This window comes from Alternaria ventricosa (genome assembly GCF_023758065.1).
Source record: "Alternaria ventricosa strain BMP 2768 chromosome Unknown scaffold_5, whole genome shotgun sequence".
Classification (NCBI taxonomy): Eukaryota; Fungi; Ascomycota; class Dothideomycetes; order Pleosporales; family Pleosporaceae; genus Alternaria; species Alternaria ventricosa.
Window position 1 is genome coordinate 531439 of NW_026055685.1, and position 25152 is coordinate 556590.

General features: G+C 53.1%; 11 protein-coding genes across 11 annotated transcripts; 3 read left to right on the forward strand and 8 right to left on the reverse strand.

Annotated features, from left to right (window-relative positions):
- Positions 1-1322: 1322 nt before the first annotated feature.
- Positions 1323-2725, reverse strand: J4E93_003550 (uncharacterized protein; the record flags this gene model as incomplete). The annotated part of the gene is made up of 3 exons (XM_049341485.1): positions 1323-1810; positions 1858-2125; positions 2177-2725. The coding sequence occupies 3 exons, from the start codon at positions 2723-2725 to the stop codon at positions 1323-1325; spliced, it is 1305 nt and encodes a 434-aa protein (XP_049200990.1).
- A 984-nt stretch (positions 2726-3709) lies between these two features.
- On the reverse strand, positions 3710-5711 carry ACU8 (Acetyl-CoA hydrolase; the record flags this gene model as incomplete). Its single annotated transcript, XM_049341486.1, has 4 exons — positions 3710-4426; positions 4477-4960; positions 5016-5258; positions 5569-5711. 4 exons carry the CDS (start codon positions 5709-5711, stop codon positions 3710-3712), a joined length of 1587 nt encoding a protein of 528 aa, XP_049200991.1.
- Positions 5712-6452: 741 nt separating this feature from the next.
- J4E93_003552 (uncharacterized protein) lies at positions 6453-7496 on the reverse strand (the record flags this gene model as incomplete). Its single annotated transcript, XM_049341487.1, has 1 exon — positions 6453-7496. The coding sequence occupies one exon, from the start codon at positions 7494-7496 to the stop codon at positions 6453-6455; it is 1044 nt and encodes a 347-aa protein (XP_049200992.1).
- Positions 7497-7790: 294 nt separating this feature from the next.
- Positions 7791-9030, reverse strand: J4E93_003553 (uncharacterized protein; the record flags this gene model as incomplete). Its single annotated transcript, XM_049341488.1, has 2 exons — positions 7791-8688; positions 8738-9030. 2 exons carry the CDS (start codon positions 9028-9030, stop codon positions 7791-7793), a joined length of 1191 nt encoding a protein of 396 aa, XP_049200993.1.
- A 1446-nt stretch (positions 9031-10476) lies between these two features.
- Positions 10477-12126, forward strand: J4E93_003554 (uncharacterized protein; the record flags this gene model as incomplete). The annotated part of the gene is made up of 2 exons (XM_049341489.1): positions 10477-12021; positions 12097-12126. The coding sequence occupies 2 exons, from the start codon at positions 10477-10479 to the stop codon at positions 12124-12126; spliced, it is 1575 nt and encodes a 524-aa protein (XP_049200994.1).
- A 1932-nt stretch (positions 12127-14058) lies between these two features.
- On the reverse strand, positions 14059-15663 carry J4E93_003555 (uncharacterized protein; the record flags this gene model as incomplete). The annotated part of the gene is made up of 1 exon (XM_049341490.1): positions 14059-15663. One exon carries the CDS (start codon positions 15661-15663, stop codon positions 14059-14061), a length of 1605 nt encoding a protein of 534 aa, XP_049200995.1.
- Positions 15664-16171: 508 nt separating this feature from the next.
- Positions 16172-16695, reverse strand: ANB1 (translation initiation factor eIF5A; the record flags this gene model as incomplete). Its single annotated transcript, XM_049341491.1, has 3 exons — positions 16172-16242; positions 16295-16427; positions 16480-16695. 3 exons carry the CDS (start codon positions 16693-16695, stop codon positions 16172-16174), a joined length of 420 nt encoding a protein of 139 aa, XP_049200996.1.
- A 794-nt stretch (positions 16696-17489) lies between these two features.
- J4E93_003557 (uncharacterized protein) lies at positions 17490-19287 on the forward strand (the record flags this gene model as incomplete). Its single annotated transcript, XM_049341492.1, has 2 exons — positions 17490-17682; positions 17732-19287. 2 exons carry the CDS (start codon positions 17490-17492, stop codon positions 19285-19287), a joined length of 1749 nt encoding a protein of 582 aa, XP_049200997.1.
- A 262-nt stretch (positions 19288-19549) lies between these two features.
- Positions 19550-20183, reverse strand: J4E93_003558 (uncharacterized protein; the record flags this gene model as incomplete). The annotated part of the gene is made up of 2 exons (XM_049341493.1): positions 19550-19677; positions 19742-20183. 2 exons carry the CDS (start codon positions 20181-20183, stop codon positions 19550-19552), a joined length of 570 nt encoding a protein of 189 aa, XP_049200998.1.
- Positions 20184-20863: 680 nt separating this feature from the next.
- Positions 20864-22412, forward strand: J4E93_003559 (uncharacterized protein; the record flags this gene model as incomplete). Its single annotated transcript, XM_049341494.1, has 3 exons — positions 20864-21134; positions 21185-22033; positions 22084-22412. The coding sequence occupies 3 exons, from the start codon at positions 20864-20866 to the stop codon at positions 22410-22412; spliced, it is 1449 nt and encodes a 482-aa protein (XP_049200999.1).
- Positions 22413-22724: 312 nt separating this feature from the next.
- On the reverse strand, positions 22725-24834 carry J4E93_003560 (uncharacterized protein; the record flags this gene model as incomplete). The annotated part of the gene is made up of 2 exons (XM_049341495.1): positions 22725-24416; positions 24463-24834. The coding sequence occupies 2 exons, from the start codon at positions 24832-24834 to the stop codon at positions 22725-22727; spliced, it is 2064 nt and encodes a 687-aa protein (XP_049201000.1).
- Positions 24835-25152: the final 318 nt, after the last annotated feature.

Here is a 25152-nt window from a genome sequence, read left to right on the forward strand (position 1 = left end):
ATTGGAACCAGTAAATGCAGGCTACAGGCTCAAGTTCACGAACAATGTGATGCACATATAGACTACGACGCGTCAAACAACAGGGACAGTACACAAGTGGATAGTGTCATGAAGAGAAGATATAGCAAAGAGTAAATTAGATACTGTGGATTAATCGAACATCCTACGCCACACCAAAGAGGAGTGTCGATATAACGCGACCTTGATTCGCATGTAATTTTCGAAACAGTATGCCAGAGTCTACGCAATTTGCGCTGTCAAGACAGTTACGTAGCAGTACCTATGCCTGAAATTGGACAACAGCCTATAAGATATGTACGACTACTGCATCCTGTTCGAGAGATAAGTCAAGAACATGCCTCCCAGAAGTCTACTTGCATTAAGCTTCTGCCATCGGCTGGACTTTCATTAATTTAGTCTGCAGCGCACCTCTTTAGTTTGCTTGTACGACATACTCACAACACAAACGACGCGAGTGACAGTGGACCTGGCTATTCCCGGATGAAAGAATGTACAAGTGATGAAAGCCAAATAGCTCAACGCAAAGGTAGGACTGTTAGGCTGTATAGCGACTGGAATCCAGCTATCGGTTGCGAACGCGAGCGGCAAAGTATAGATACCCAGGTGTGGTGTAATTAAGGCGCAGTGGAGATCAGTGGTTGGGACAAGTTAATGTGCAGGACCAAGTGTATGTGTAAATGAAGACCACACCGAATATGAGACATATTTCGCCCACCAATTCCGCCAGCCCTTCAACTTAGATATAACTTGGAATGTGCATGCAAGTTATCTTTGCTGCGACTCTATTACATGATACATACATATACTGCACACAATTGCACGTTGTCCACATATCAATCGCCTCACTACCCCACTCTCTCTTGGAAGGACAGTGCCATCGACCCATCTCAACATATCACCATCACCATCACCATCACCCGCACAAACCCACACATCAAAATATACATATATCATCTATTCGTTACACAATCATAATACCTATTCATAACATATCCTCCCGCTCAACATACAAATGTCACTCAAGGCCCACAACAACCACAGCCAGAGAGCCAAAGTAAACAAGCGTAATCGAGCAAAGCTCATACAAGAAGAAGAGCCAAAGCGATATCAATACAACCTCCCAAAGCATCCGAGGCATGAACAACATGTGCGTTCGGTGTGGAGATTGGTGGGCTGACAGTAACAATGTGTGCATCCGTGCAGTGGGTATCTCAACGCCAGCCATGCAATGCGATCGTCGAGCCGTAAGAATAGTGTTGAAGAGAGGGTGTGGAGTGGATTCTCACTGAGAGTTTCTCTCGTTATCTCGCTGGATACGCGGGGTACGGTCCGTGTTGGTGGTGGTGGGGCGGTGCGGGCATCGACGGCTGGTACATGGCGCGTTTGTCTTGTGGTGGGTATGCTTCGAACATGACGCGTCGTTGAGGTGCTTCGGCTCGAAGGGAACTTGGTGCTGGTTGGCCACCGGCTGGGAAGCGCTGCGAGTTGTTGGGACTGCTCATGAAGAGGAGTGTGTCGACGGCGTCCTTCTCGGCTTGTTGGCTGGGCATGCGAAGGATGCCTGCTCGAGGAGTGGCTGGTGATCGTGGGCCCGCTCCAACATCGCTGTAGTGTTTCCTTTGACTGGCGCCGAGAAGCGGAGGGAGCACATGTGAGACGCTGGAGCGTCGTCTTCGCCCACTTTGGAAGGTTGGCGCTGGCGCGAGGCCATAGCCGTGCTGTGCGCCAGTGATGGATATGAGGTTTGCTGCGGCATTCATGGCAGGGCGGGTACCTGGTCGCCAGTAGGCTGACAAACGTTAGCATGATCAGAGCAAAACTTGGGGGTTGACTAACAGGCTGGAGTCCCTGCAAGTGACCGGGTCGGATCAGAAGCCGGGGACATGATCATCTGGTCTGAGATGTCAGAGACGCCGCTCGGTCTTCTTTGGCGATCGATGGTAGCAGGTGATTCGAATGCTAGATGGTCAGTCCTCCCAGGAGCAGAGTTGGGCGAACCACGCTGTGACTGGCTTTCTTCCAGCTCGTCGAGCGACTGCTTCTCCCAGCCGTTCTGGACTTTGACCATGGCGTAGGAAAGACGCGTCTTGAGCTGTGCGGATAGCTGCGTTCGCGTCAGCAGACTGTAAGCTTGGTCTGGAGCTATACTACGCACCTCTCCAATGCGACCTGAGTGCGTGTCCATGCTCTTGTTCCTCTTGTGTGAATGGGTGGGCGCCGATGGAGTTTCAGGCGCTAGCCCGGCGCTCTTGAGAGATCCATCTACAGTCCTCTTGGAGCTCTTTGCTGGAGACTCTAGTGGCGTGGGACCAGCTGCTGTGTCACCAGTCTGGAGCGCGTTGGCAGCAGCGGTGTCGATGCGTGGTGCCGCTCGCACCTGCCCACCAGTACTCTGACTTGACGATTCCGGCATTGGGGCCTCGGTAGGTTTACTTTGGCTCGCTGCATTGGTCGAGGACGGGGTGGTGAGGTCGGTCTCAGTAGTGGTGGCCGTGGAAAGGTTGCTCGACGAGGAGGGTAGTGCCGGCGCCGAGAAAGTACCAGACACAGCAGACTGGACTGATTCCTGCGAACCCTGGGGCTCTGCGTTGTTTGCAGTAGCAATAGACGCTGTATGGGTGGCCTGGGCGTGTTCTGCTGGTGCAATGGCAGCGTGAGTACCGGGGTAATTAAGTCGGCTTGGGGAACGCGACTTACGCATCATGGTTTCGCGGGCGTGGCGGCGGGGTAGTAGGCAACTAGCGACTCGCGCTGTGAGTGCAATTCACAGTCAAAGTGGAAGCAGCTGCGCCAAAAATATCGATGCAGGTAAGGATGTCAGGGCAGCAAACGTCCCAATGGCGGGTCTCGGTGGGAGTTGTTAGGTCGGAGACGTGTCGTAGCAGCACCGTGGACCGTGTTCGTGCGCAGCACGCGAGATAGCGGGAAGACGCGCGAACGGGCGGGAACAGTTCCTTGTTGGGTATCGCGGAAACAGCTCGCAAAGGGCGCGCAGGATATGGCAGGCGATGTCAGGGATGCTGTGAGGCTCTTTCGTCGCGTCTCGGTGTGGTGGAAGAGGGCAGAGCCGGGCGCATGCTCGTCTGCAAGAGCCTGAAGCCGCTTGTGAGCCGCGCAGTCACATGGTGCCAGCCGACGCGTCCACGGGTAGCTCTAGCGGTGGCAATCCACTTCCCAACGAGCGAACGATTCCGACTTCGCGGCAAGAGCGCGTCCATGCCATATGCACGGAAACGCCTGGTCTGAGCAGAGTTTTCTGGCTCGACACCTGCATCAAACATCCACGCCCACGTCATGCTCTCGTCTGAGGTGGCATCCGTGGTACCACTTGCAGAAGAGGCAATCTACCTGCATCATCGCCCCATCCTATAGTCGAGCCGAGTGCAACATGGTCGCGCTAGCCAAACACGCGACATGTCGTTGTTGAAAGAGAGGTGTCGTGTAGGATCGATGAAAGCGTTGATGGTCGCAGTGGTGAGGTTGAAAGTGTAGCAAAGAGCATCTCTGTCTACAACGTGTCGAGTATCATAAAAAGCACTTATGCTGTTTTAGTTGTTATTGGTCATGTATGAGCTGACTGATCTGCTTTTCCACGTTGTGATGTTTCATTTGGACTACTACTGGAGTGACTTGATTGCGTACATTCTCTACATCCAAAAACTATATTCCAACTCTACACGCCCCTCTTCTAACTCTTGTAGTCCCATTTGGGCAGCTTCATAGTACCATGGTCATTCAGATGCCTGTGCATATCGAAGCTGTTCCACAGCAGATGCGGCTCATGGCCCCAGCCCTTCCTCAGGCACTCAAACTCCGCCTTGTTGAAGTAGTCCTCCAAGATAGGTACGTAGTCGGGGTGTGCGCACTTCTTGATGATGACGCGGGCACGCTCCTTGGGTGAAAGACCACGAACATCAGCGAGACCTTGCTCCGTGACGATGACGTCGAGATCGTGCTCTGTCTGGTCGATGTGCGTGCACATGGGCACGATGCAAGACACACCAGTCGGGTCGGTCTTCGTAGGACGCGATGAGGGGGTGTGCATGATGGAATACTTGGAAGAGCGAAGGAAGTCGGCGGATCCACCGAGACCGTTGAGCATACGGCTACCCATGACACAGGTTGAGTTGGCGTGGGCGTAGATGTCGACCTCAACAGGTGTGTTCATGCCAATGACACCGAGACGTCGAATGATCTCGGGAGAGTTGGAGACTTGCTGGGAGCGGAGTAGCAGCTTAGGCGCGTAGCGATCCCAGTTCTCGTAGAAGCGGTGGAAGCCGTCGGGAGAGAAACGGATCGAAGTTGCCGTCGCGAAATCCAGGTTGCCAGAGTCGAAGAGGTCCAGGAAGGAGTCTTGGAGGACTTCAGTCCATACCTTGAGGTTCTTGAAGTTTGCGCCGCCGGACTGTGTCTGTCAGTATGAAGCATCAATCATTCTAAAAGGGGAGAACATACAGCAAGTCCACCAACAACTGCGTTGGCAATGTTTCCAATACCAGACTGAATAGGTAGGAGGTTTTCTGGCAGACGACCATGGTTGACCTCGTGCTTCAAGAACTCAATCAAGTTCGCAGCGATAGCCCTTGAGGTTTCATCCTCGGCGGCGTTGGGCTGGGTCTGATCGGGGTAGTCGCTCTCTACGATAGCCACAACCTTCTCCGGGTCAACAGGAATGTGCGGTGTACCGATGCGATCTTCTGGGGACATGATGAGGTAAGGCTTTCGGCGTGGCGGCAGATCAGTCATAGTGATGTCGTGTAGTCCTTCGAAGGAAGGAGCTGCGGTGTTGACTTCGATGATGATTTTGTCCGCCATTTGGATCAATTCAGGTGATGCACCAACACTGGCTCCTGGAATGATTCCACCATCCTCGGTAATGGCCGACGCTTCCACGATGGTCACATCAAGCTTGTTGTGGGGCTTGTTCAATGTGTAGAAACTACTCGCCATCAGCATCATTTCCTCTTAGTGGAGTTCTGCGCGTTTGTACATACCCGTACATCAAGTCGACGGGAAACATACTCAGATGTTTATCGAAGAAGTTGATGTTGCCGTTGTTGATACCCTTGGCAATCTCCTTACCGACTTGATGCGGCGACCGGCGCTCGATCATGTTGAGACGTGCCCATCGGTTCTCAGTCTCTGCACCTGACGATGCACCGACGAAGAGATTGTACTTCAGCTGACCTTGGAGATTGTTCTTCTCGACATGGTCGGCCATAGCCGTAGGGATCTTCCTGCCATGCCATTAGTGTACAACTGTGACCAACGCAATAGACAAGACCATTCAAATTAAGGCATGTGTGACGAGAGTCATGGCCAAGGCTCTTGAGTACTCGTCTTGACCTGATCCATGCGCAGCGCGAATTGTGGAGCCGGAGATAGCTCGGCTTTCGTCACTTGCCAAACTTCCGTTCCACCTCGGGATCCAAGATCGAACTACCAAGTAGGTCCGACATCGTACACCGTAGTCAGGGCTACCTTGAGTACCCGAAGAGCCTCATAGCTTGGCCGATAAAGTAGCGTGAGAGAAGTGAAAATGCTTACTTTGGATATCCAACACCCGTGAAGCCACTCCAGCCGATGTATGCTCCATTGGGAAAGTGATGAAGCAAATCCTCAGCTTTCGCAATCTTCTTGAGATAACTTGGCCTCCTGACCCGGCTCTTCAATGCTGCTGAGACCGACATGTTTGATTCCTGCCGTTCTTCTCTTCCGCCGTGACGATCGTGATCGGATTAGTAGCTTATCGATAAGCCTGTAGCTGTTCGTGGAGCGTCAAGCTCAGCGCAGGCGTGGAATAAGGAATTCAGAGTGGAGAGGAGCCGCGATGGGCAAGACGTGTCAATTGAAGTTTCTGGGGAGACTTGGAGTATTTAAAGCATGGAGAGGCCAAGACTAGACTCGTTTCGACCGGCGTCGGCGTGGAGTGTTGCTGTGGGCTGATGCTCATGATGACCCACCCAAACATGACGTCTGCCGCAAAACCCCGGTCGGGGGAGGGGAGGTGCGTGCAAGAATGCGCCATGATTGGAGGACTAGTCGTAGGATTATTGGTTTGTGTGGTTGTTTCCAACGCCGTGTAGAAAATGTCCGATCCCGATCACCCGCTGTAGAAGGCTACGAGATAGCTTACTTTTTCGTGTTGTTTTCGACCTAAATACCTTCCTCAAGACACCTCGTAGAGCTGTCCACCGTATATGATACATAAATATTCCAAACAACAATACAATCCAGGCACGGCTAGATACATGATCGCCCTTTAGTCCTATGCTTAGTTGACACAGCGTGTGGTGCTCAGTAAACGATCTGAGACAGAAATGTGGAATTATGATCGCTCGTCGTACCTGCGTGTGTATTCGTACATGTAAATTCGACCCAACTCCTCGCCCATGTTACCGTCAGTGGGGCTAGCACTATGATTTCCCATTCTACAACTCCATTATCTCTTGAACCTCATCCACCAGACCATCCCATACTGTCTTCTCTGGTGCGAAATAGGTCTTGAAGACATCTTTCAGTACCTTATCACCAAGATCCATGTGTCCGCCCTTGGTCGTCTTGAAGTGTAGACCACCCTTATCGTCAAGCTTCTTGAGCCCAATCCAATCCTCTTTGTAGATGTCGCGATCCCTCAGATCCGTAACCTCGTTGCTGGTAGTGTTGGTGTACGCGAACCAGCCAGACTCCTTCGGTATGACAGTGGTGTCGTCCTCGAACACGTACATGACGAAGTTGTCTAGCGCTGCAAGGTTCTTTGCGTAGGTGACATTCTTCAGCACCCTCTCGTTGTTGATGTCGGCAATGAAGTTGGAGGATTCGAGATACTCTTCGGTGGGTTCTCCAGTCGTTTCGTTCGTGGCCTTGAAGTACTGCGCCGGCACCAGGTGCCCCTGCACCCATGCGCCCCAGGTGTTGGATTTGAGCAACCCGATGTAGCCCTTGCAAAGCCAGTCTCCATCTTTACAAAGCTGATACTTTGCGATGCCGTTGTGTTGACTACCAAATGTGACCAGGTTCTTGACTTTGATTCTGTCGCCACAGCGCTCTATCATTCCACGGAGGAACTGACCGCCCTGCGAAAAGCCAAGCGCGTTGAGGCCTGAGGCCTTGCTCAAAACCGCGTGTTCTGCGATGTCGTCGCAGACCTGCGCAATCTGCTCGGTAACATTGCCCAAGAATGTGGCTGTTCGATCGCTTCCAGCATCTTCATCAAGCCGGATGTAGTATACGTATGTGTCGGGGTTCGTCTCGTTTGCGAGGTCGCCTACGCTGTGCAGACCGTCCGCAGCATAGTTGTCGCCTAAGCCGTGCCAGATGAGCAGTGGGAGGGGCTTGATATCGCTGCGTGCGAGTGGTGACGCGATCACCTGCGTCACGAGTAAGAGCGTCGAAATTGGAAGTAAGTGCAGCATTTTGGCGATGGCGGAATGAAAGTAGAAGGTGGAAGTTCGAGAGGCGCAAGCTGGGAGCATATGAGACGCGCATTGATCTACGCGGCGTTGTATGACGTTGGCATCAAGCCGAGGCAGGTACAGCCGGACATGGTCATAGCTCTCCATAGCTTTTACTCCACGCAAAAAAACAATATGATCAAGGCAATGTCGTGGTGATTCATAGAAAGCAAACGTATATTCTAACAGTTGCACAGAGTCTGTATAGCTATGTGCCGACCAGTGGTATACTATCATATCGTCAAACAGATCTTTTGAACGCCGGAACGCCAACACATTGCGCCGTGCCATGCAATGATGATTGTAATGGATTGTTTAGCCAGCAATCAACGGTGTCTGTACCGACTGGAGTGCCTCTTGCTTCATTGCTTTCCGCTTCTCCTTGCTGATGGAGCTCTTCTTCTCTGTCTTCTTGGCCTTCTTGGCCTCTCTCCTGGCCTGCTTCGCAGCGAGCTCTTCATCGTCGAGCATCTCCTCCTCCCACTCATCCCACTTCCTCTTGCGCTCTGCAGACTTGCCCTTTGGTGTGCCCTCTGTGATGGCCTTGTGGTACGGTCCTTCAAGGATTTGCTCAGACTCAGTCCATAGTTCGTCTGCGAGCCAGATGGGCAGGGCCTTGGTCGCGGGACCTTTGACGTGCAGACTGCGGATGTTGCGCCAGCCCTGGCCGACGTGCTTATTAACGACTTCGGACACGACAGCGGCAGTGTTCTCCGTAATCTGTTGAGGGGTCATGGAGAGGTTGGCGACCTTGATAGATGTGTTGGCGGAGGGGCTCATGCTGAGGTAGGTCGAGTTGAGAGCAGACTCAATCTCCTTTGCTACACCTTGCGGTGTGCCGACCACATTCTGGGACTCCTTCGCATCCTTGTCCTTCTTTGCGCTCTTGTCGATGTATGCGCCAGCAGTAAGGCGGATTGGAATTGGGCGCTTTGACTTGCTCTTGTAGAAGACTTTGCCTAGGCACTCTGCGACAATCTTAATGATTCGATCGTCGACCATGAAAACGTCGTACTCGGCAAGAAGCGCGCGCTTCTGCTCGAATGCCTTGTATCGCTTCTTTAGCTTGTCTACACCGAGCACACGCTGCACCTTTCCGCGAAGGGTGGCCGGGAAAGCGTCGGATGCGACGAGGTCCTTGTACGCTCTTTGCGGGTCTTTGGTGAAGATGCATATCCGTACAGCGCTTGCAATGATGGGATGGGGTAGCTTGCTGATATATATTAGCGATGTGGCGCAAGCGCTGCGATGCGCGAACATACATTGCCAGAGGCTTCATGCTCTTGGTGTTACCAATCTGCTTCTTCGTCGCCAGACTGAGAAAGATGGGTTCGTCGACCTCCTCCGCCTCGTCCTCATCAGCCGCCAAGCTCTTCTTGGGTGCGTCCTCCTTCTTGTCCTCGACGTGTTTCTTCATGTGCGCAACGAGCGCCTTCGCCGCGCGCTCGACTTGCGACGGGTCGAGCTGGTAGGGCGTGCCATTCGTGGCTTTGGTAGTGAGCGGCGCCTCGGTCGCCTTCTCAACCTTCTTGGAAAGAGTCTTGGATTTGGCCATTGTTGCGGTGATATGGTGCGATGTTGCTGGTCGCTGGAAATTCTGGGCTAGACCCTTGTCCCAACTTTCCTTCGAACTTTTTGCCGGCGCCACAGTTTCTCCGAAGCCCCGAAGTCGAATGCGGGGCTCCTCAGAGCCAATCGTCGCGTCGCAGTATCCTCAAGCACACGACAGGCTATTCACCCTTGCAATGTCACCAGCCGATGGATTTCAATTTCAGTCCTTGTCCCCATGCCGTCAGCTGTTTCATGAGCAGCGCGTTAATGAGGTATAGGGGTACAATATACAAGCTGCCATCATCTTGGCCCGTCACAGAAAAATGGATGCGAGATATTCACACCATCGTAGACTGGACCAATTAAGGTTTCGTGGACGCGGCAGCAGTTATCAACTCTATATTGGAGTGCCTACACGAGACAAAAGTGTTCGTTATCGATTGATCGAAGCCAGTCCGAACACGGTCCAGCCGAAACGCCATCACCGTGCGCTCGCCTGGCCATCTTTCACGACGCGTCTATACCACTGTCGCGCGTCCGTCGGCCCTACCGCTCCACTTTGGTTACGAACGTGTTTGCTCTCGCGTTAGCTGCATCGATTGCTGCACAAAGTTTTTCTTTTCACCTGCGTGACGTTTGCCTGTATCTGGATATTGGCGTACGGCTGTGGGTCCATTCGATCGCTGCCCAAGAACGCGTAGTACATCAAGATCTCGGTACGCGTTGAGTGCCTGCGTGTAGATTGCTTTTGGAATATTCACTTCACTTCACGTCGTTGTGAGGTTTACTATAACCAACTTGTATGCCATTAAGGCAGCAGGAGGTGTGAAAGATTTCGTGTCAGCGCGTAGATATTACCAATGATTGCAGATTAATGTGGAATTGGCTGCAGTGCAGAGGGGCTGGCAGAGCGGAGAAAACCAAGTTAAAGTAGCAGCCGAGGGCAGAATGTATGTCATAGGCGTAATAATTGTGCTCGTGCACAGAGGCTGGTGAACGGATGTGGCCGACGTGACTGAACTTCGGGATATGTATAGCGAAGAAGCGCTGCAAAAGCCTGGAAAAGAATGCAACCGGACTAGCTGAGACACGCAGGGCATCTTGTATCTGAAAGCATGTTACAAAAGACGTATTGCAAGGGCGGAATGCGTGGTGAACTCGGGTGCTGGTTCTTACGACGGTCCTAGCTTCATCACGCTAGCCAACCCACACCCGCGTGTCGCGACGTCTTCCATGATCGCGTTCGTGACCCGTAGTTTCGCAATTGACCTCATGGCCTCCTCCTCCTAACCTACGTCTTTCTTTTCCCATACCGCCTCGTGTCAATCTTCGCGTTCCCAACACTCCTTCTGCAGCCGCCGGCCTGCCTGTCTCCTTCGAGACACGTCCACCTTACCCAATAGACCTCGACACGCCAGCAGCACCGCGTCTTAGGAGCTCCCCACACGAAATGGACTTTTCACCCAGCAAGGCGATGCCGCACTCCCTCATCGAGTCGACAGAGATGCAGTCGGGCCATGTTCGGAAGCCCACCCCAACGCTTCTTCCGGCCTTCGGCGAAGATGGGCCATTCTCTTCGTCGCCCTTTCCGCGCCCAACATCCTCGAAACGCAAGTTCGAAGAGGACTCGCCCACCTTCCCCAAGCAGCTGAAGTACTACCCGACTCCCCAGCCCACGTCGTCGACCAACATTCTCTCCTCGTCGCCCCGCCATGCCCGGCCGGGCTTCGAGCGAACCTTCTCTGCCCTGTCAGAGAGGACCCCACTCGGTGCTGTGCCCACCGTCGACCTCCCCGCAGATGGTGAGGTCGTGAGAATGGGCCGCAGCTCCAATACCTCGGACTACCAGCTCTCCACCAACCGCCTCATCTCACGCGTCCACGTCCAAGCTGCCTACCACGCGCCAAGCCCGCCATACCCGCACGGCTACATCGAGGTTGAATGTCTGGGATGGAACGGTGCGAAGATCCACTGCAAGGGACGCATCTTCGAGCTGAGCAAGGGAGACACCTACATGTCAGAGAACCCCGAGACGGCCATCATGCTGGATGTACAGGATACCCGCGTCATGATTGCCTGGCCGACCATCCCTGTATCAAAGTTCTCCTGGGAATCCGAGGAGGAAGGCATGCCTACCCCGACTCGTACGCGTACCCAGGAGAACCTGGCTTCTAGTCCTCCTGTCGTTCCACGCTCGCCTGTCTCTCAAAGCCCTATCCGCCCTCCCGTCTTCGCGGGCCTCAGCTCAAATGCCCAGTCCGGTCCTGTTCAAGTGTTCGAAGATGCCGATGCAAGTGTAGACAGCCCTAGCGTCAAGACTCCAGGCTCTGCAGACCAGACCTTTATCCGCCCCTCCCTCCCAAGCTCCAGGTCTAGTCACGAAGTTCGTCCTGTCATCGACCCCAAGGAGAGTATCAACTTCGCCGCCGACGACTTCTCCGACAACGACGAAGAGAACGACCCTGTCGTACACTCATTCGGACCCTTCGGTCAGAACTTGCTCAACGGCATGGCCTCTTTCAACACAGCTACGCCAACACAGTCCAACGCCCCCCGTATGCGCGGGCCACTACTATCACCGTCTCCCAAGCGTCGAGTTACCGAGCCTATCCGATTCAAAGAGTCGCCCATCAAGAACCATGTCATCAATCAGCTGGCATTCTCTCGTATCCACTCGCAGCCACTGTCTGCCATTCACAGCAACCTTCCCGCCGAGTTGAAGGCCTGTGCGGTTAAGAGTACAGACGGAAAGGACGAAGATGGCAACGGCGCATCGACGCCCCTTCCTCAGCTCTCCAGACAAGAACTGAAGAGGATCCTAGACGACACCCCTTGTGTTGGTGAGATTCCCCGTGCCGGCAAGGATGCCGCTGGCCAGCCGCTTGAGAACGAGTTCTACTATGTCCCCGAGATGGATACCAACCAGATGAGGCGTGAAACCATCACCGCCGGTACACGCAGCACTGGACTACGATCTGTAAGGAAGACACACAAGGTACGTCACACTCACGACCCCCATGACCGTTGATTATCAATGTCTTCCTCAAGATCAATCGCTAACCATTTCTAGCAATATTACTGGAAGAAGCCTCGTGTCTAAGCATCTCCCTGTTAGCATCACCCACGCCACCCCGGATGGCAAACTCCCTTCGATTATACCCGTTTCTTTCCGCGTTTGTACCACCGCCGCAACCACACCAGACAGCACATCTCCGCCACCGAGCCCTCCGTCGAATGCGCGTACACTACCTATACTTCTTGAATTCTACCCTGTTTTTATATGCATAGCGAGGCGTTACGATACCATGTTCACGCTCCTCGTTGTATCTCGGAGTTTCGAGTTTTACCCTTTTCTTGTTTATGCGTACGCTCTTCTCCAAGTAAGAGATGATATGTACTTCCTTTTGCCTGCTGGATACGAGACATTTCTTGGATCAGCGTCTGCTCTATATTCTCGGTGGCGCTCTTGGTCTAGGGTGAGAGTGACGAATGTGGAACCGTGTCGAAATGGCACTACGGCCCGGCATCACGGTACTTATTGCGACGATCATCAGCAATGGTGGAGAAGACGTTCGATTTCATATCTACGAGTGTTTAGTATGCGAGCAAGAAAAAAACTGTGTACTTATATATCCGATGTTTTCTACGATCAATTCCAACGAAAATCCAAAAACTGTCGCTTGTTAATGTGAATATGTGACACACGACCATGGCCTCACGGTTCCAAATCTCAGGGCTCATACGACATGAAGCATCACAATTCAAGAGTTGAAATTCATCAGTGCGTTCCAAAGCGTTCCGTCTTTAAACACCGTGCGGTGTGGTTGATGACGTCATACAATACGCTCGTGACGCGAGCTCACGTGACATGTTGCAAGGCTATCGAACATGCACAATACGACGTAGCAATATGGATAGCAATAGAGTCGAAGCTGGTGGTGTTTGAATTTGATCGATTCACTCTACATGCCTGATTCCCTTCATAAAGTCTCAGATGCGAGACAAGACAAGCACGCCATTGATGCCATGTGCCGTGGAAGAAGTAGTAGCGACCTAGCCCTCATATCCATCGCATGCAATCGTTGCAATTCGTTTCCACCGACCCCGTTGCTCTCTTCGCCAGACGCCGATAGAGGCGAGTAGTTTACTTCAACTTCTTCTTGGGGCGGAGCTGGTTGGTGTGTCCGCACTTCTTCTTGCGCTGTAATGTTGTTAGTCAAGTCCGATGTCCTGTTCGTTCCCAGTTCAAGGAACGAATTATTTGTCATGACGTACGCAGTTGACAGCCCTCGGTGGTAGGCGTGCGTAGCACTTGCGGCAGATCATCTTGTCGCAGTTGTACTTGGAGGCAAGGGCCTTGAGCGAAGGCTCAATGATACCACCACGGAGACGGAGGACCAAGTGGAGGGTGGACTCCTTCTGGATGTTGTAGTCGGACAGAGTGCGGCCATCCTCGAGCTGCTTTCCGGCGAAGATCAGGCGCTGTTGGTCCGGGGGAATGCCCTCCTTGTCCTGGATCTTGGACTTGACGTTGTCTGCCCGCTGTCAGCTTCTATCCTCCCTCTTCTACATGTTTTGCAAGCGCGGGCGATGCGATGCGATACGGCGCGGTGCGGAGTACTGCCGTCGAGTGGCATTGGGGGTGTGCGTACCGATGGTGTCACTGCTCTCAACTGCGAATAAGTCAGCGCGGGTCCCATTGCAATTCGTGCATCCGAGATATACCTTCGAGCGTGATGGTCTTGCCCGTCAGGGTCTTCACGAAGATCTGCATCTTTGGCGGTGTTGCGGTGTTCCGTGATCTCAGTATCGAGGTTGAGGGCGGAAGTGGTAGACGAATTCCACACTGTGTGCGCGCACAGACACCCATGCTAGGCCGGCAAGCGTTAGCGCGCGTCAAGCGCCCCTCACGTGTGACGCCTTGCATCACTCCAAACCGGCGCATCAAGCGTACATTAATTTCAAAGAAGACGGCATTTTATTGCGTGATTCTCAAGCTTTAGCTCGATATTGTTATATACACGTGGAGACCTCACGCTTGCCTCTTCTGCACCTTCTTCCACTGCTCAACCCTTGCTTCCGTGGCATCAACTGCTAATATGAGCATGTTCATCGACAGCCCTGCAATTCTCGCAGCTTCTCTGTACAGCGCCTTTGCTACATCAGGAATATTTTCTTCAGTCTTCCAAATCGGGTATGCCTGCCCTATTCTAAGTACTTCAGTGTTCTCCTCGGTTACCACTGGGACTGTCTCCATTGCGCCCTGAACCACTTTTATTACCTCCAATTTTTCGTTCAGAGGTAAAGTATGGGATGCCTCCTGTGGGGGATGATGTGTCGTACTGTCGATAGGAAACATGTTGTATAGCGCATGTCGGAAGTCATCAGCATCCCTCGTGCGCTGAATTTCGGCATCATCCAGATACTCGGTGGCGTAGAAGTCCAAGTACTGATCCATCTCTTCAGGACCCATCGTGAGAACATCCTTCTCCTGCACCTTTGTTAACTCCTCGGTGGTGAAGCGTCCCCTGCCTCCTCGCCTCGCTTCCTCAGCGGCCTTCATCTGCTCCCGCCACACTTCCCAGTTCATCGTCGCCGCTGTTGGTTCGGACGATGATTTCGGGTAACGCTTCTCATCGTCAAGAGGATAAAGTAGCTTGATGCATATGACAAGGGAGCTCACTAGTTGCGCCTCAGCGAGATGCCGTATACTCAGACGCTTCTTACCGTCGTAGTGAGGAGCAAAGTCATAGCCGAGCAAGTCGCCCAGTCGTTTTGTTGCATCATACAGCTCCAGTGGCAAGGCAAGCTCTTTCAGATAGCGAAACAGAAGGAGCGGCACGTTCAGAGCTGGCCAAGTGATACCGTGGTCTTTGCTGTAGCTCATTTGTAGGTCTATGAGCGTCTTGTAAAATCGTGTATAAGTAAGCGATGTGCTCGGATCGAGAACAGCACGGTAGGCAGGAGACAGTCGATCTCTCATGGCGAGCGGTAGTAGCTTGATTGCCCTGCGATATGCTAGTTTGCCATCAATGACCCACGCATAGACATCGCCTGGTGTGAACGGCAGCCTTAGTGTCAAGATACCAAGGTAGCACAAGACTAGACAATCATTGAGATTGGGCGCGGCGGACAGCCTCATGCTCCTCTTTCCCTTGGTATCTCTGAGATGACCCTTTTCAGTATCTGTGGCATCATCTTCGCTCTCCATGGTGCTGAAAAGTTGTTGAGTCTGAGAGTCTGTGGACTCTTCATCCTGACTCGCGATGCGGTCTCCCAGCTGAGCAATGCGCAGTGACCAGAGATCGCGCGTGACTGCTTCAAGCTCCACGGGCAGTCCTCGGCCCTTGACCAGGAACCAGAGTTGATGTCGCAAGACAAGCTGTAGACACTTCAGGTATAAATCAAAACCTCGGGCGCCTTTGTAGATTTTGCCGGTGGATTTGGGGTCATCTTCCGTCTCTTTCTTCTTGCGCGTGACTGTTCGGGAAGCCCCTACGTAGTCATCGTCATCTTCTCCGCGGACCAAGCCAGCCTGTTGGTGGCCGTTCTGACAATACAAGAAGCCGTCTTCGCCCTCTTCGTAGCGTCTAGACCGGCAGTTTTCGACGCCACAAACAGGGCCTTTAGTCGACATGAACGAGGCTTGAATAGATTTGGCGGTATACTTGAATATGGAAAGGGTGGATGCAGATATTTCAAGGTAACGAGGCTGCAAGTAAGATCAAGTGCGTTTGAGTGCTGCGTCACATGTTATAGTTGTTGTCCAGGATGCACGAAATCGAAGTTCGCGGGCGACTAGCGCGGATCCGGCAACCAGTCACACGAATTTTCTACCAATGAGGGACGCGACATTTGCCGTAAAGTCATCACCTTTTATTCATTGCCAGAAGCGTAAGGGATATATCTAGGAAGGGAAATGAATCGTAATACGTTTCCCAGACATGGCAATGCAAAGAACCCAAAACCGTCCGAAGAACCTCGTGCATTGGTCGCCTGGTGCAAATCGCACGGGAGAATGCTACGTTTGCCGCGGAGCTACAACTTTGCACGCAATATGCAAAGAGTGTTGCAGCCCCGTTTGTAATCTGTCTGCAGTGCGCGCCTTGCTTCCTGCCAAACAGTCTACGTATTGAGCGATGCGCTTATTTGGAAACGGGAGCCTCCTTGGCGTCGATGCAGGCCTCCTCACCCATGGCAGTAAGGATAATGACGTCTAGTGGTATGTCAGCATGACCCAAAAATCGCCGATTCCGAGTGTAACTTACTAGTGTCCTTTCCGTCCTCGGTGAACATCTTGTTGATCTTGTCACCAACTTCACCATCGGGGACCTTGACGTCGTCCTTGGTGGTGCCGTCGTCGGACATGAGGGAGAGGAAACCGTCGTCAGTAACGTCGAGCTAGTTCACACGTCAGTCTAGGCTTCGCATTGGAGCGGCATGGGCGACTTACGAGCTGGTACTCGCGACGGGTGACGTTGGGAACGTCCATGTTGTGGGTGGAGGGGCAGAGATCTTCGAGCTTCTTGCTGGTGAAGATGTCGATGGCGACCAGATGGACCTTGGCGTGGCCGTGCTTTCCGGTCTTGGAGGTGGTCATCTCGACGATCTTGCAGGGGCGGTTCTTGATGCAGACGAAACCGTTCTTCCTCAAGGCAGAGCACTGCATGGGGTAGGTGGTAGAGGCACCCGCATCGGCGGAGTCGAAGGTGTGCTCATGCTATAATTTGCGGCGTCAGTACTGGGCGCGAGAGGGCGGCGCAAGAGGGTGCGAAGCTGGAGCGCAGCTGGCGACAGTGCTCCGAAGGGTGGGGTAAGAGCACATGCGGGGCTGGATTCCGAGGGACGTACCTGCGCGTCGTTGTTGTCCGCCATGGTGATGAATGAGAGTTGTATGCGACGGGGAGGAAGGGCTGAGTTCTGGCTGATGGGCGAAGGGCAGTGGGGTGGGCAGTGTCCTTAAATGGAGATGGAGAGAGAAGTCTTTTGCGTGGGCAAAATTGGGCAGGCGCGGAGGGGAAGGTGGCGCTAGTGGATCCCTGTCTAGCTCGCGGATTAAACAATCGCCGAGCCTGCCATGTGAATCGAGGGTGTTCTCTAGCTACCTTCAGAGCTCGCTATCCGTGTTTGATTCTTAGCATGCACCCTTGAACTGAATGCGATCCAGCAGACATCATGTGGGGTCTAGATAGGCTTTCTTCGTACTCGACGCCCACCGGCACGCCGCCTCCACGACGCGACTCGTACTCGCCCGCTCCCCGAAGGGGCTATCCAGCGCCTGCGCAACCCGTGAGGCCGGGGCTGAATCCGCGATCGTCTTCGCTGACGCCCCTCATATCGCCCAATGCTTCGACTGCGAGCCTGCCTCTATCCGCGCGCATACCAAATGGCGGGCCACGTAGGCGCCAGACAGGGGGTGTTCCGCCCAACGTGCCAGATCCCATACACGTGCTAGAGTCGATTATGGGAGGACCACCGCGCAACTCGCCTGCCACAAACGGGGAAGACTCGATGCGTATAACAGAGAAGCCTGAAGTGGTAGAGGAGGATATTGATTTCGGGGACCTGAGCTTGCACGATTTCGCAGCGGCGAAGACCGCAGAGCAACAGCAGCCCACTTCTGTACATACATATAGCGCGCAGTCAGTCGAAGAATGTATGTTTTCATGCTCAGAGTCCCAGGTCTTTGCTCATTGTGCTTGCAGATGACAAAGACAAAGACAAGTTCGAGGATCTACACAAGTCGATATTGGCGTGCGATGAGGTGCTCAAGTCGGTGGAAGCAAACCTGACAAACTTCCAGTCGGATCTCGAGGCCGTGTCTGCAGAGATAGAATCACTCCAGAACCGGTCCATTGCTCTAAACACCAAGCTGGAAAATCGAAAAGTGGTGGAGAAGCTCCTGGGGCCGGCGGTCGAAGATATCAGCATATCACCAGCTGTCGTGCGCAAGATCGCTGAAGGTCCGGTCGACGACGGCTTCGTGCGTGCCCTTGCAGAAGTCGAGAAACGGTCCAAGACAGTCAGCGACAAAGCCAAAGAACATCCAGACTTGATGGCAATAAAGGACGTCAAGCCCCTGCTAGACGATCTCATAAATCGCGCCGTTGAACGAATACGAGACTACATAGTCGCCCAGATCAAGGCCATCCGCTCACCTTCCATCAATGCACAGATCATCCAACAGCAAGCATTTCTAAAATACAAAGACTTGTATTCTTTCCTCGCCAAACACCAGGCAGAGCTTGCACAACAGATAGCGCAGGCATACATATATACCATGCGGTGGTACTACCTCAACCACTTCAGCCGATACCGAACCGCGCTCGAAAAGATTAAAGTGCATGCTATGGACAGGTACGATGTTCTGGGCGAAGATCCCAGTGCGAGAAGAGCTGGAACTCTGCTCGGTCAGTCTCGAAACGCACCAGTTACATACGACGCTTTCTCACTCGGACGACGTCGCGATGCACTCAAGAGCTCCTCTGTCAATGCCTTACCGGCGAACGTTGCCGAGGACGAGAAGTCGCCGCATTACCTAGAGGTCCCTTTCCGCAGCTTTAACCTCGCACTTGTTGACAACGCATGTTTCGAGTACACCTTTATCTCTACATACTTTGCCCCATCACAGAACTTCCACGCCATCTCACGAACCTTCAACTCGATCTTCGAGCCTACGCTAGCAGTCGGCCAAGCGGTTACAAAGTCGCTCGTAGAAGCGACAACAGACACGCTCGGTATACTGCTCTGCGTACGACTTAACCAACACTTCGCATTTGAGCTGCAACGTAGAAAGGTTCCAACAGTAGAAGGCTACATCAACGCAACCAACATGCTACTCTGGCCACGGTTCCAGCAGGTTCTGGACATGCATTGCACCTCGCTCCAGAAAGTCACTGCATCTTTAACCGGCCGGCCTTCGACCGGTGCGGCGTTACTTAGCTCCAGCTCTTCCACAGCTACCTCCACGGCGCCAACACCTCTCACACAAAAGTTTGCAAACCTCCTCCAAGGCATCCTGGCACTCTCTTCGGAAGCAGGCGACGACGAACCAGTCAGCGTATCCGTGGGCAGGTTGAGGAGCGAGTACGGAGCCTATCTCACGAAGCTGAGCAAGGGTATCAGCGATGCACGGAAGAGGGAGAGATTCTTGTGTAACAACTATAGCTTGGTGTGTACGATTTTGGCAGATGTTGAGGGAAAGCTTGGGGAGGAGATGAGGGCACACTTTGAGAAGCTGAGAGATGCTTTCGATAAATGAGATAGCCGAGACAGAATCAATGAACGTCAGCACTGCAGGCTGATGGGCATTCTGGCAATGTCTTCCGTTCTGTACACCCACTTCTCTACTTGACACTCACCCGCATGCGAGCAAGAAAATCAATAGGTGAAAGCAAGCCTGATTATACTTTATCGACTAGATCGTCGTGATATCATTTATTTCATTTCTGTCCAATGCGTGCTCTTTGATCATCGGGTCTTATCGCTAAATAGACAAAGCGCAGCTCAATATTTGGCGCTCTCTAACCCATCAATGGAGCCCAGTCCTTCTTCGCCTGCTCGGTGAAGAAAGGCTTGACGTAGACGCCCTTGCCAAGAGTGAATCCCTTACTCCTCAATAGCATGTACATGGCGTTGAGGTGGAAGTAGCCTAAATAGCAGTGTAAGTAATCAGCCTACATCTCACATGCAGTTCTATCAAGGGCAGTACTAACTGTTGGGAATGACGAAGGCGTTGTAGTACTCGGCCAAGCTAGACATAGTCATAGTCTTGCCCGCAACAGTTACATCGAAGCTCTTTCCAGCGCTCTCGTTGTAAGTCTTCTCGTCAACGGCGTCAAAGACAGCGGCGAACTGCTTGAAGAAGTTGATGATGTCGTCGAGGGACGAGAAGGATGAGGGGTCCAGGTTAGGGGGTGCGACCGATCCGTTGAGCTTCAGGGTCGTGACTCCGTCGAGCGGGAACTTGCCGACGAGGATGGGTTGCATGCGGAGGGGAAGCATGTCGCCGAGCTGGGCGTTGAGAAGGTCCTGGTCGGAAGGCAGTGAGCTGTTCTTTGCCTGCTCTTCCTTGGCTACTGTGAGGAAGCCAACAGCGCTGTTGGCGATGCCTTTGAAGGTGGGCACGGTGGCCTGGTAGAAGGAGGTGGAAGCCATGTTGGTGAGTATGTATGTCGAAGTGGGGTGTGTGTGTTAGAGTAAAGGTGTATACAAATGTATGAGCGAAAATTTGTATAATGTCTGAAGAAAAAGAAAAGGGCGATCGCCCGAGTTTATCTATATACCTGGGTACTCAGGATTCTGGAATGTACCCCTCGATCCGCGCATAACACGTACGTCGGCCCATTGTTTGTCGTTAACCCCGTCCCGATAATCGTGTCTCAGACCCTGTAGACTGCATAGCGCCGTTGAACTGCCGAGTGTGTGGGCTCAGGGCTTCTAGTCTACTGCACCACTGTGGATACAGTAGGCATCGAGATATACATAGTCCTTTTGCAGTGAATGAGGTCAGAACTCTCGGGTCGGACATCGAGCGAACGAGGTCTATGCTGAACGTAAGGGACCTCGAGTCTGAGGCTCAGACATGTAAGTGTAACGCGCCTGCATGTGTCCTGAGGTGGTGAGACCGGAGAGCGGGCCTTTCCGCACTAGTACTGCACAACATTGCCCCGCCTAGTCCAGAGCACAGACCACAAAATTTCTACGTTCGCCGCCGTAAACCTCGGCATGCACGTACAAAACGGAATACTTCACATCCGTCACGGTAATTGCTGACACATCCTTGGTGGATACTATTCCGCTCTCCAGTTGCAGGTCCAGAGAATTAATCATCGAACATGGCCAAGCGGAAACGCAGCGCGAATGCGCAACTGCAGGCTGCAAAGAAGCAGTATCCAAACAGCATTCCAAGTCCACCACAAGATGCGAATCCACTAGAGCCAGCGAGCGTACATTCGGTGATCTCATCTGAAGAGATTGAGGTCGCAATTGAGACATTACAAACGCTATCCGCACATCCACTACTGATCAAGTCAAAAGCGTGCAAAGACCTAAGGACTGCTGTATACGACTTCCGTCAAGCATGTACTACCGGCCTGAACTCAGCTGGTATGTCTGATATCTTGGGTCTCGACATCAAAGACTAAGCGTAAGAATAGATGGCAGTAACCTTACTGCGCGAATATCAGGTGCGCTTACAGACGCCAAGTACACAGAAGCCCTCATCCTGTTGGCAGAGATGCGCATCAGAAAAGACACTCCAACACTGGGTGCTCTTTGCCGGTGGGTGCGTACTCTGGACGTAGTCTCCGGACTGTCCATCCACGTGCAGGTCCCTAGTCATACAGTGGTCGGTACAAACGCTCAAAACGACGAACTGATCGGGGTGCTGGATTCGATATTGCGAGTTACGGGTCCGACAGACACCACAGCTCACGGCACAGATATCGCGTCAGGCATCTCATTACAAGACACCTGGGATCTACGCGGCACCAGCAAGCCCACTCGTCAAGTACGGAAAAGCGTCGAGGACAAGAGCATCTTCAACTCATGCTCTCCCGGCCTCAAGGACCGCTTCCGCATCATCGAAACTACTGCCGGTCTGCAGCGCAAGCCACCAAATCTTCATCCCGCAATCCTCTACGCTTCCCAAGACGACGCTGTGCTGCTCGGCAAAGGACCCAAGACAGAATGCTTCAAGCACCCAATCGTGCCCAACCTCCGACTGATCAAGCACGTACTCTCTCCAGAGGAATGCTCCGCCATCATCGCAGCCGGAGAAACTATAGAGTTCATCCCAGATGCGCCAATGCGTCCTCAAGGTGAAGACACCAGTGTACTGGCACACAACTTTTACTGGATCGTCGACCGAGCATTCCACGACAAGCTCTGGGACAGAGTAAAGGAGTTCGTACCGGACAGCGTGGCTGGCAAGAAAGTCCGCGGTATCAACCGACGATTCAGAGTGTACAGATACGTGCCTGGTGCTGAGTATCGTATGCATATCGGTTCGTAGATTCTAAACAAACCATTATGATTCTTATGCTAACTCTGGCAGATGGCGCTTGGCCACCCTCAGGCATTGATCCAGTCACCGATGCTTACAAGTACGATGCGTCGCCAGCCGACGCGCGCCAGTCCTCTCTCTTCACCTTTCTCATCTACCTCAACGATGAGTTCAAGGGTGGTGAGACGACCTTCTTCGTTCCTAGTGTTAAGGAGGGCGTTATTAACGCTTATCCGGTCAAGCCTATCATGGGCAGTGTTGCGGTATTTCCACACGGCGAGGCGCAAGGAGCGCTACTTCATGAAGGCACGGGGGTTGTTGAGGGTGCGAAGTATGTTATTAGAACGGATGTCGAGTATGATGTTGATAGTACAGCGTGAGCGGCCATGCTGGACGCCGCATAGCTAGCACAGTTGCACATATTCACATAACAGTTGCACCAAAACACCACAAATGTATAATCCAAGAGGGCAAAGACCGTTTTCATGCAGCAGACAGATCCCATGTCGTCATTTCCAGTCATCCAGAACGTGCTATGTAGTCATGCTAACCCACCCCCCAGTCCCAACCCAATATCGTTTCCCCCCAAAGAAAAATGGCCAACCCACATCATGTGTATAGAACATCGTCACAAGAAAAACCCTTGAACCTAGATACCATCAAACGCTTCCCTAATAGAAAAGCACGGAACCCTAATAAGCAACACCACTAACCTTCCTCTGCGTCATCCCACTCCACCCACCGCCTCTCCCCTCCTCAGCGATCTTCCCACTAACATCTCTCCTGCGTCCCGGGGTACCCAGATCCGACTCATCAAACTCATACGGGTTGATGTAATCGACGCCGGAGCGGCTGACGACGCGCGGCGACTGGCCCTGCTTGGGTGTGTAGTTCGCCTCGCCCGTGCGCTTGATGCTCGTGTAACTCTTCTTGTGCAGCGTGAACGGCGAGTTGGTCACGTTGTTGTGCGTGGGGACGGGTGGAGGAGTGTTGACGGCATATTGCTTTGTGGCGCTGGGGAAGTGGTTGGGTTGTTGGCGGAAGGAACCTTTTGTCGGGGAGGGAGAGTTGGAGGCGCTGCGCACGCCTTCGGTCGCGGCTTGCAGGTTGCCGTAGTACCGCGATTTCGGGGTGCCGGAGCGGGAGTGCGAGCGGTCGAATGTCTTTTCGGTGGAGATGGAGGTTGTGGTCTTGGTGCGCTGGAGGCTGGATGGGGGAGGGGAGGCGGCTTTGTAAGGGTCGTAGAAGGTCGCCGTGGCGGGGGGAGATGGCGGGTTCTGGCTGAGGGGGTTCATGCGTAGAGGTTCGGGTGCCTCGGACTCTTCTTCGTAGTCAGATACGTCGTCGTAGGGTGAGACTGTGTTGTAGCCGTTGTTCGCGTTTGAGGGGAACATTGTCTGCTTGGGCGCCGGGTAGTGGTCATGGTGCTCGTCTTCCTCGTCAGGATGCACGAACCAGTTGTCATTCTTGAGGCTTTGCTGGGAGTTGCGCTGGAGAGAGAGATCACCGGTCGCTTCTTGTTTGGAAGAGCGTGCGGTTCCGGGAGGAGTGTGGAAGGATTCCTTCGAGGAGGACGAGGTAACGTGGGATCCGCCACGAGAGTGTCGTTTGATGTTCGCTTGTTGAGAGAGCATAGACTTGCGTTGGGCCAGTGTCTGGTCGTCTTCCTGGTCGTTGAGTAGATCGTCACGGTGGTTGAGCTCTTTGCGGGACTGGTATGCTGAAGGAGGCTGAGAGTACATGGAGAAGCGCTCCCTGGATTGGCGAGCTGAAGCAGGTGTGTGAGGCGAATACGTGGTTTCCGAGTCTGTTCGCGTGTGCATGAATGCGACTTGGTTCTTGGTGGGACTTGGGATGTCGCTGTAAATGTAGGAAGGAGTCTTCGAATCGCGACGGTCTCCGGCAATGGTGCTCTGGTCACTGAACCTCTTCTCTTGGTCTGACGTGAGAGGTGTAATGGCTGAGATTGATGAGTTCTTGTGCTTGTGCTTGGTCTTTCTGCGCGAAGTCAGGTTGTCCTCAAGCGGGTTCATGTCCGGCGGCAGCTTTGAGATCTTCCTGAAGAGGATAGCCAAGTACAGATCAATGGCGGTTGAGAGGACGTGGAGGCCGCCGGTAGCAATTGCGGTGATCCATGTTGTCAACAGGACTATGTTCGTCTCATTGTCTGTAGGGAACATGGTGCGCCACCGCCCAAGTGTTCCGGCATCCATATCGGAGTTGCGACGAGCCATGAGGACGGTGAAGACATAGAACGGGATAAAGCCGGCGTCGGTAACGAGAGCAAAGAAGTGGTAGCTGGCGGAGCTTCCGGCTGGTCGCGTCTTGGGATTACGGACTAGATGGTATATGGCGTATAGACAAACGATGAGGTCCACACCGGGCTGTTTGTGTTAGCGAAGTCTTCATTATTGACTGAGTTGTGCATACCGGTATCCTCAAAATATAGCCCTCTGTGTCTTGCGCTCCTCGAATGAAGATACCGCACAGCATTATGCCAATTGCGCCAAGCAGAGTGAGAATCTTCAGACTGAACTGGATCCATCGCGCAATGTCGATGAAGACTTTCGTCTTCGGGCTCATTTCCTTCGCGTGTGTGTTACCATACGGAAGTATGAGGTAGCTGTCCGGGTGCTTGTTGAAGTCGATATAAGGACCTTCCTGCTTCTTCTTCGGTGGTGGAGGAGGCATGCGACTAGCCATGGTAACGGCCTTTGGGTTGAACGTCGACCGGGTGGGGTCGGTGTCAATCATCGAATCCCTCGATGCTGCGTACATATGGGGCTGCCAGCGGCCTGCCATTGTTGCGATGTAGAGCGAGAAGTAACGAAGGAAGGAAGTTCTGCTGCACACGACCGTCAGAACAGAAGGTGAGAGACGTCTTCTCGCTTATTAGCAAAGAGATGCAAATGCTGGTTGATAGCTGACATGGGCCCACGCGGGGACCTGGGGTGATATGTATGTAAATATGGGGTTGTCATGACAACAATCAATATCGACCAATGTAGATCCAGAACGGCTCATGACGTGAGGAAGCACGGATGGGACGGGTTTAGGCATTGACTAGTCGCAGCCACGAGCGGCTGAAACCTGTATTAGCCAGGAACATGTGGGGGCCCA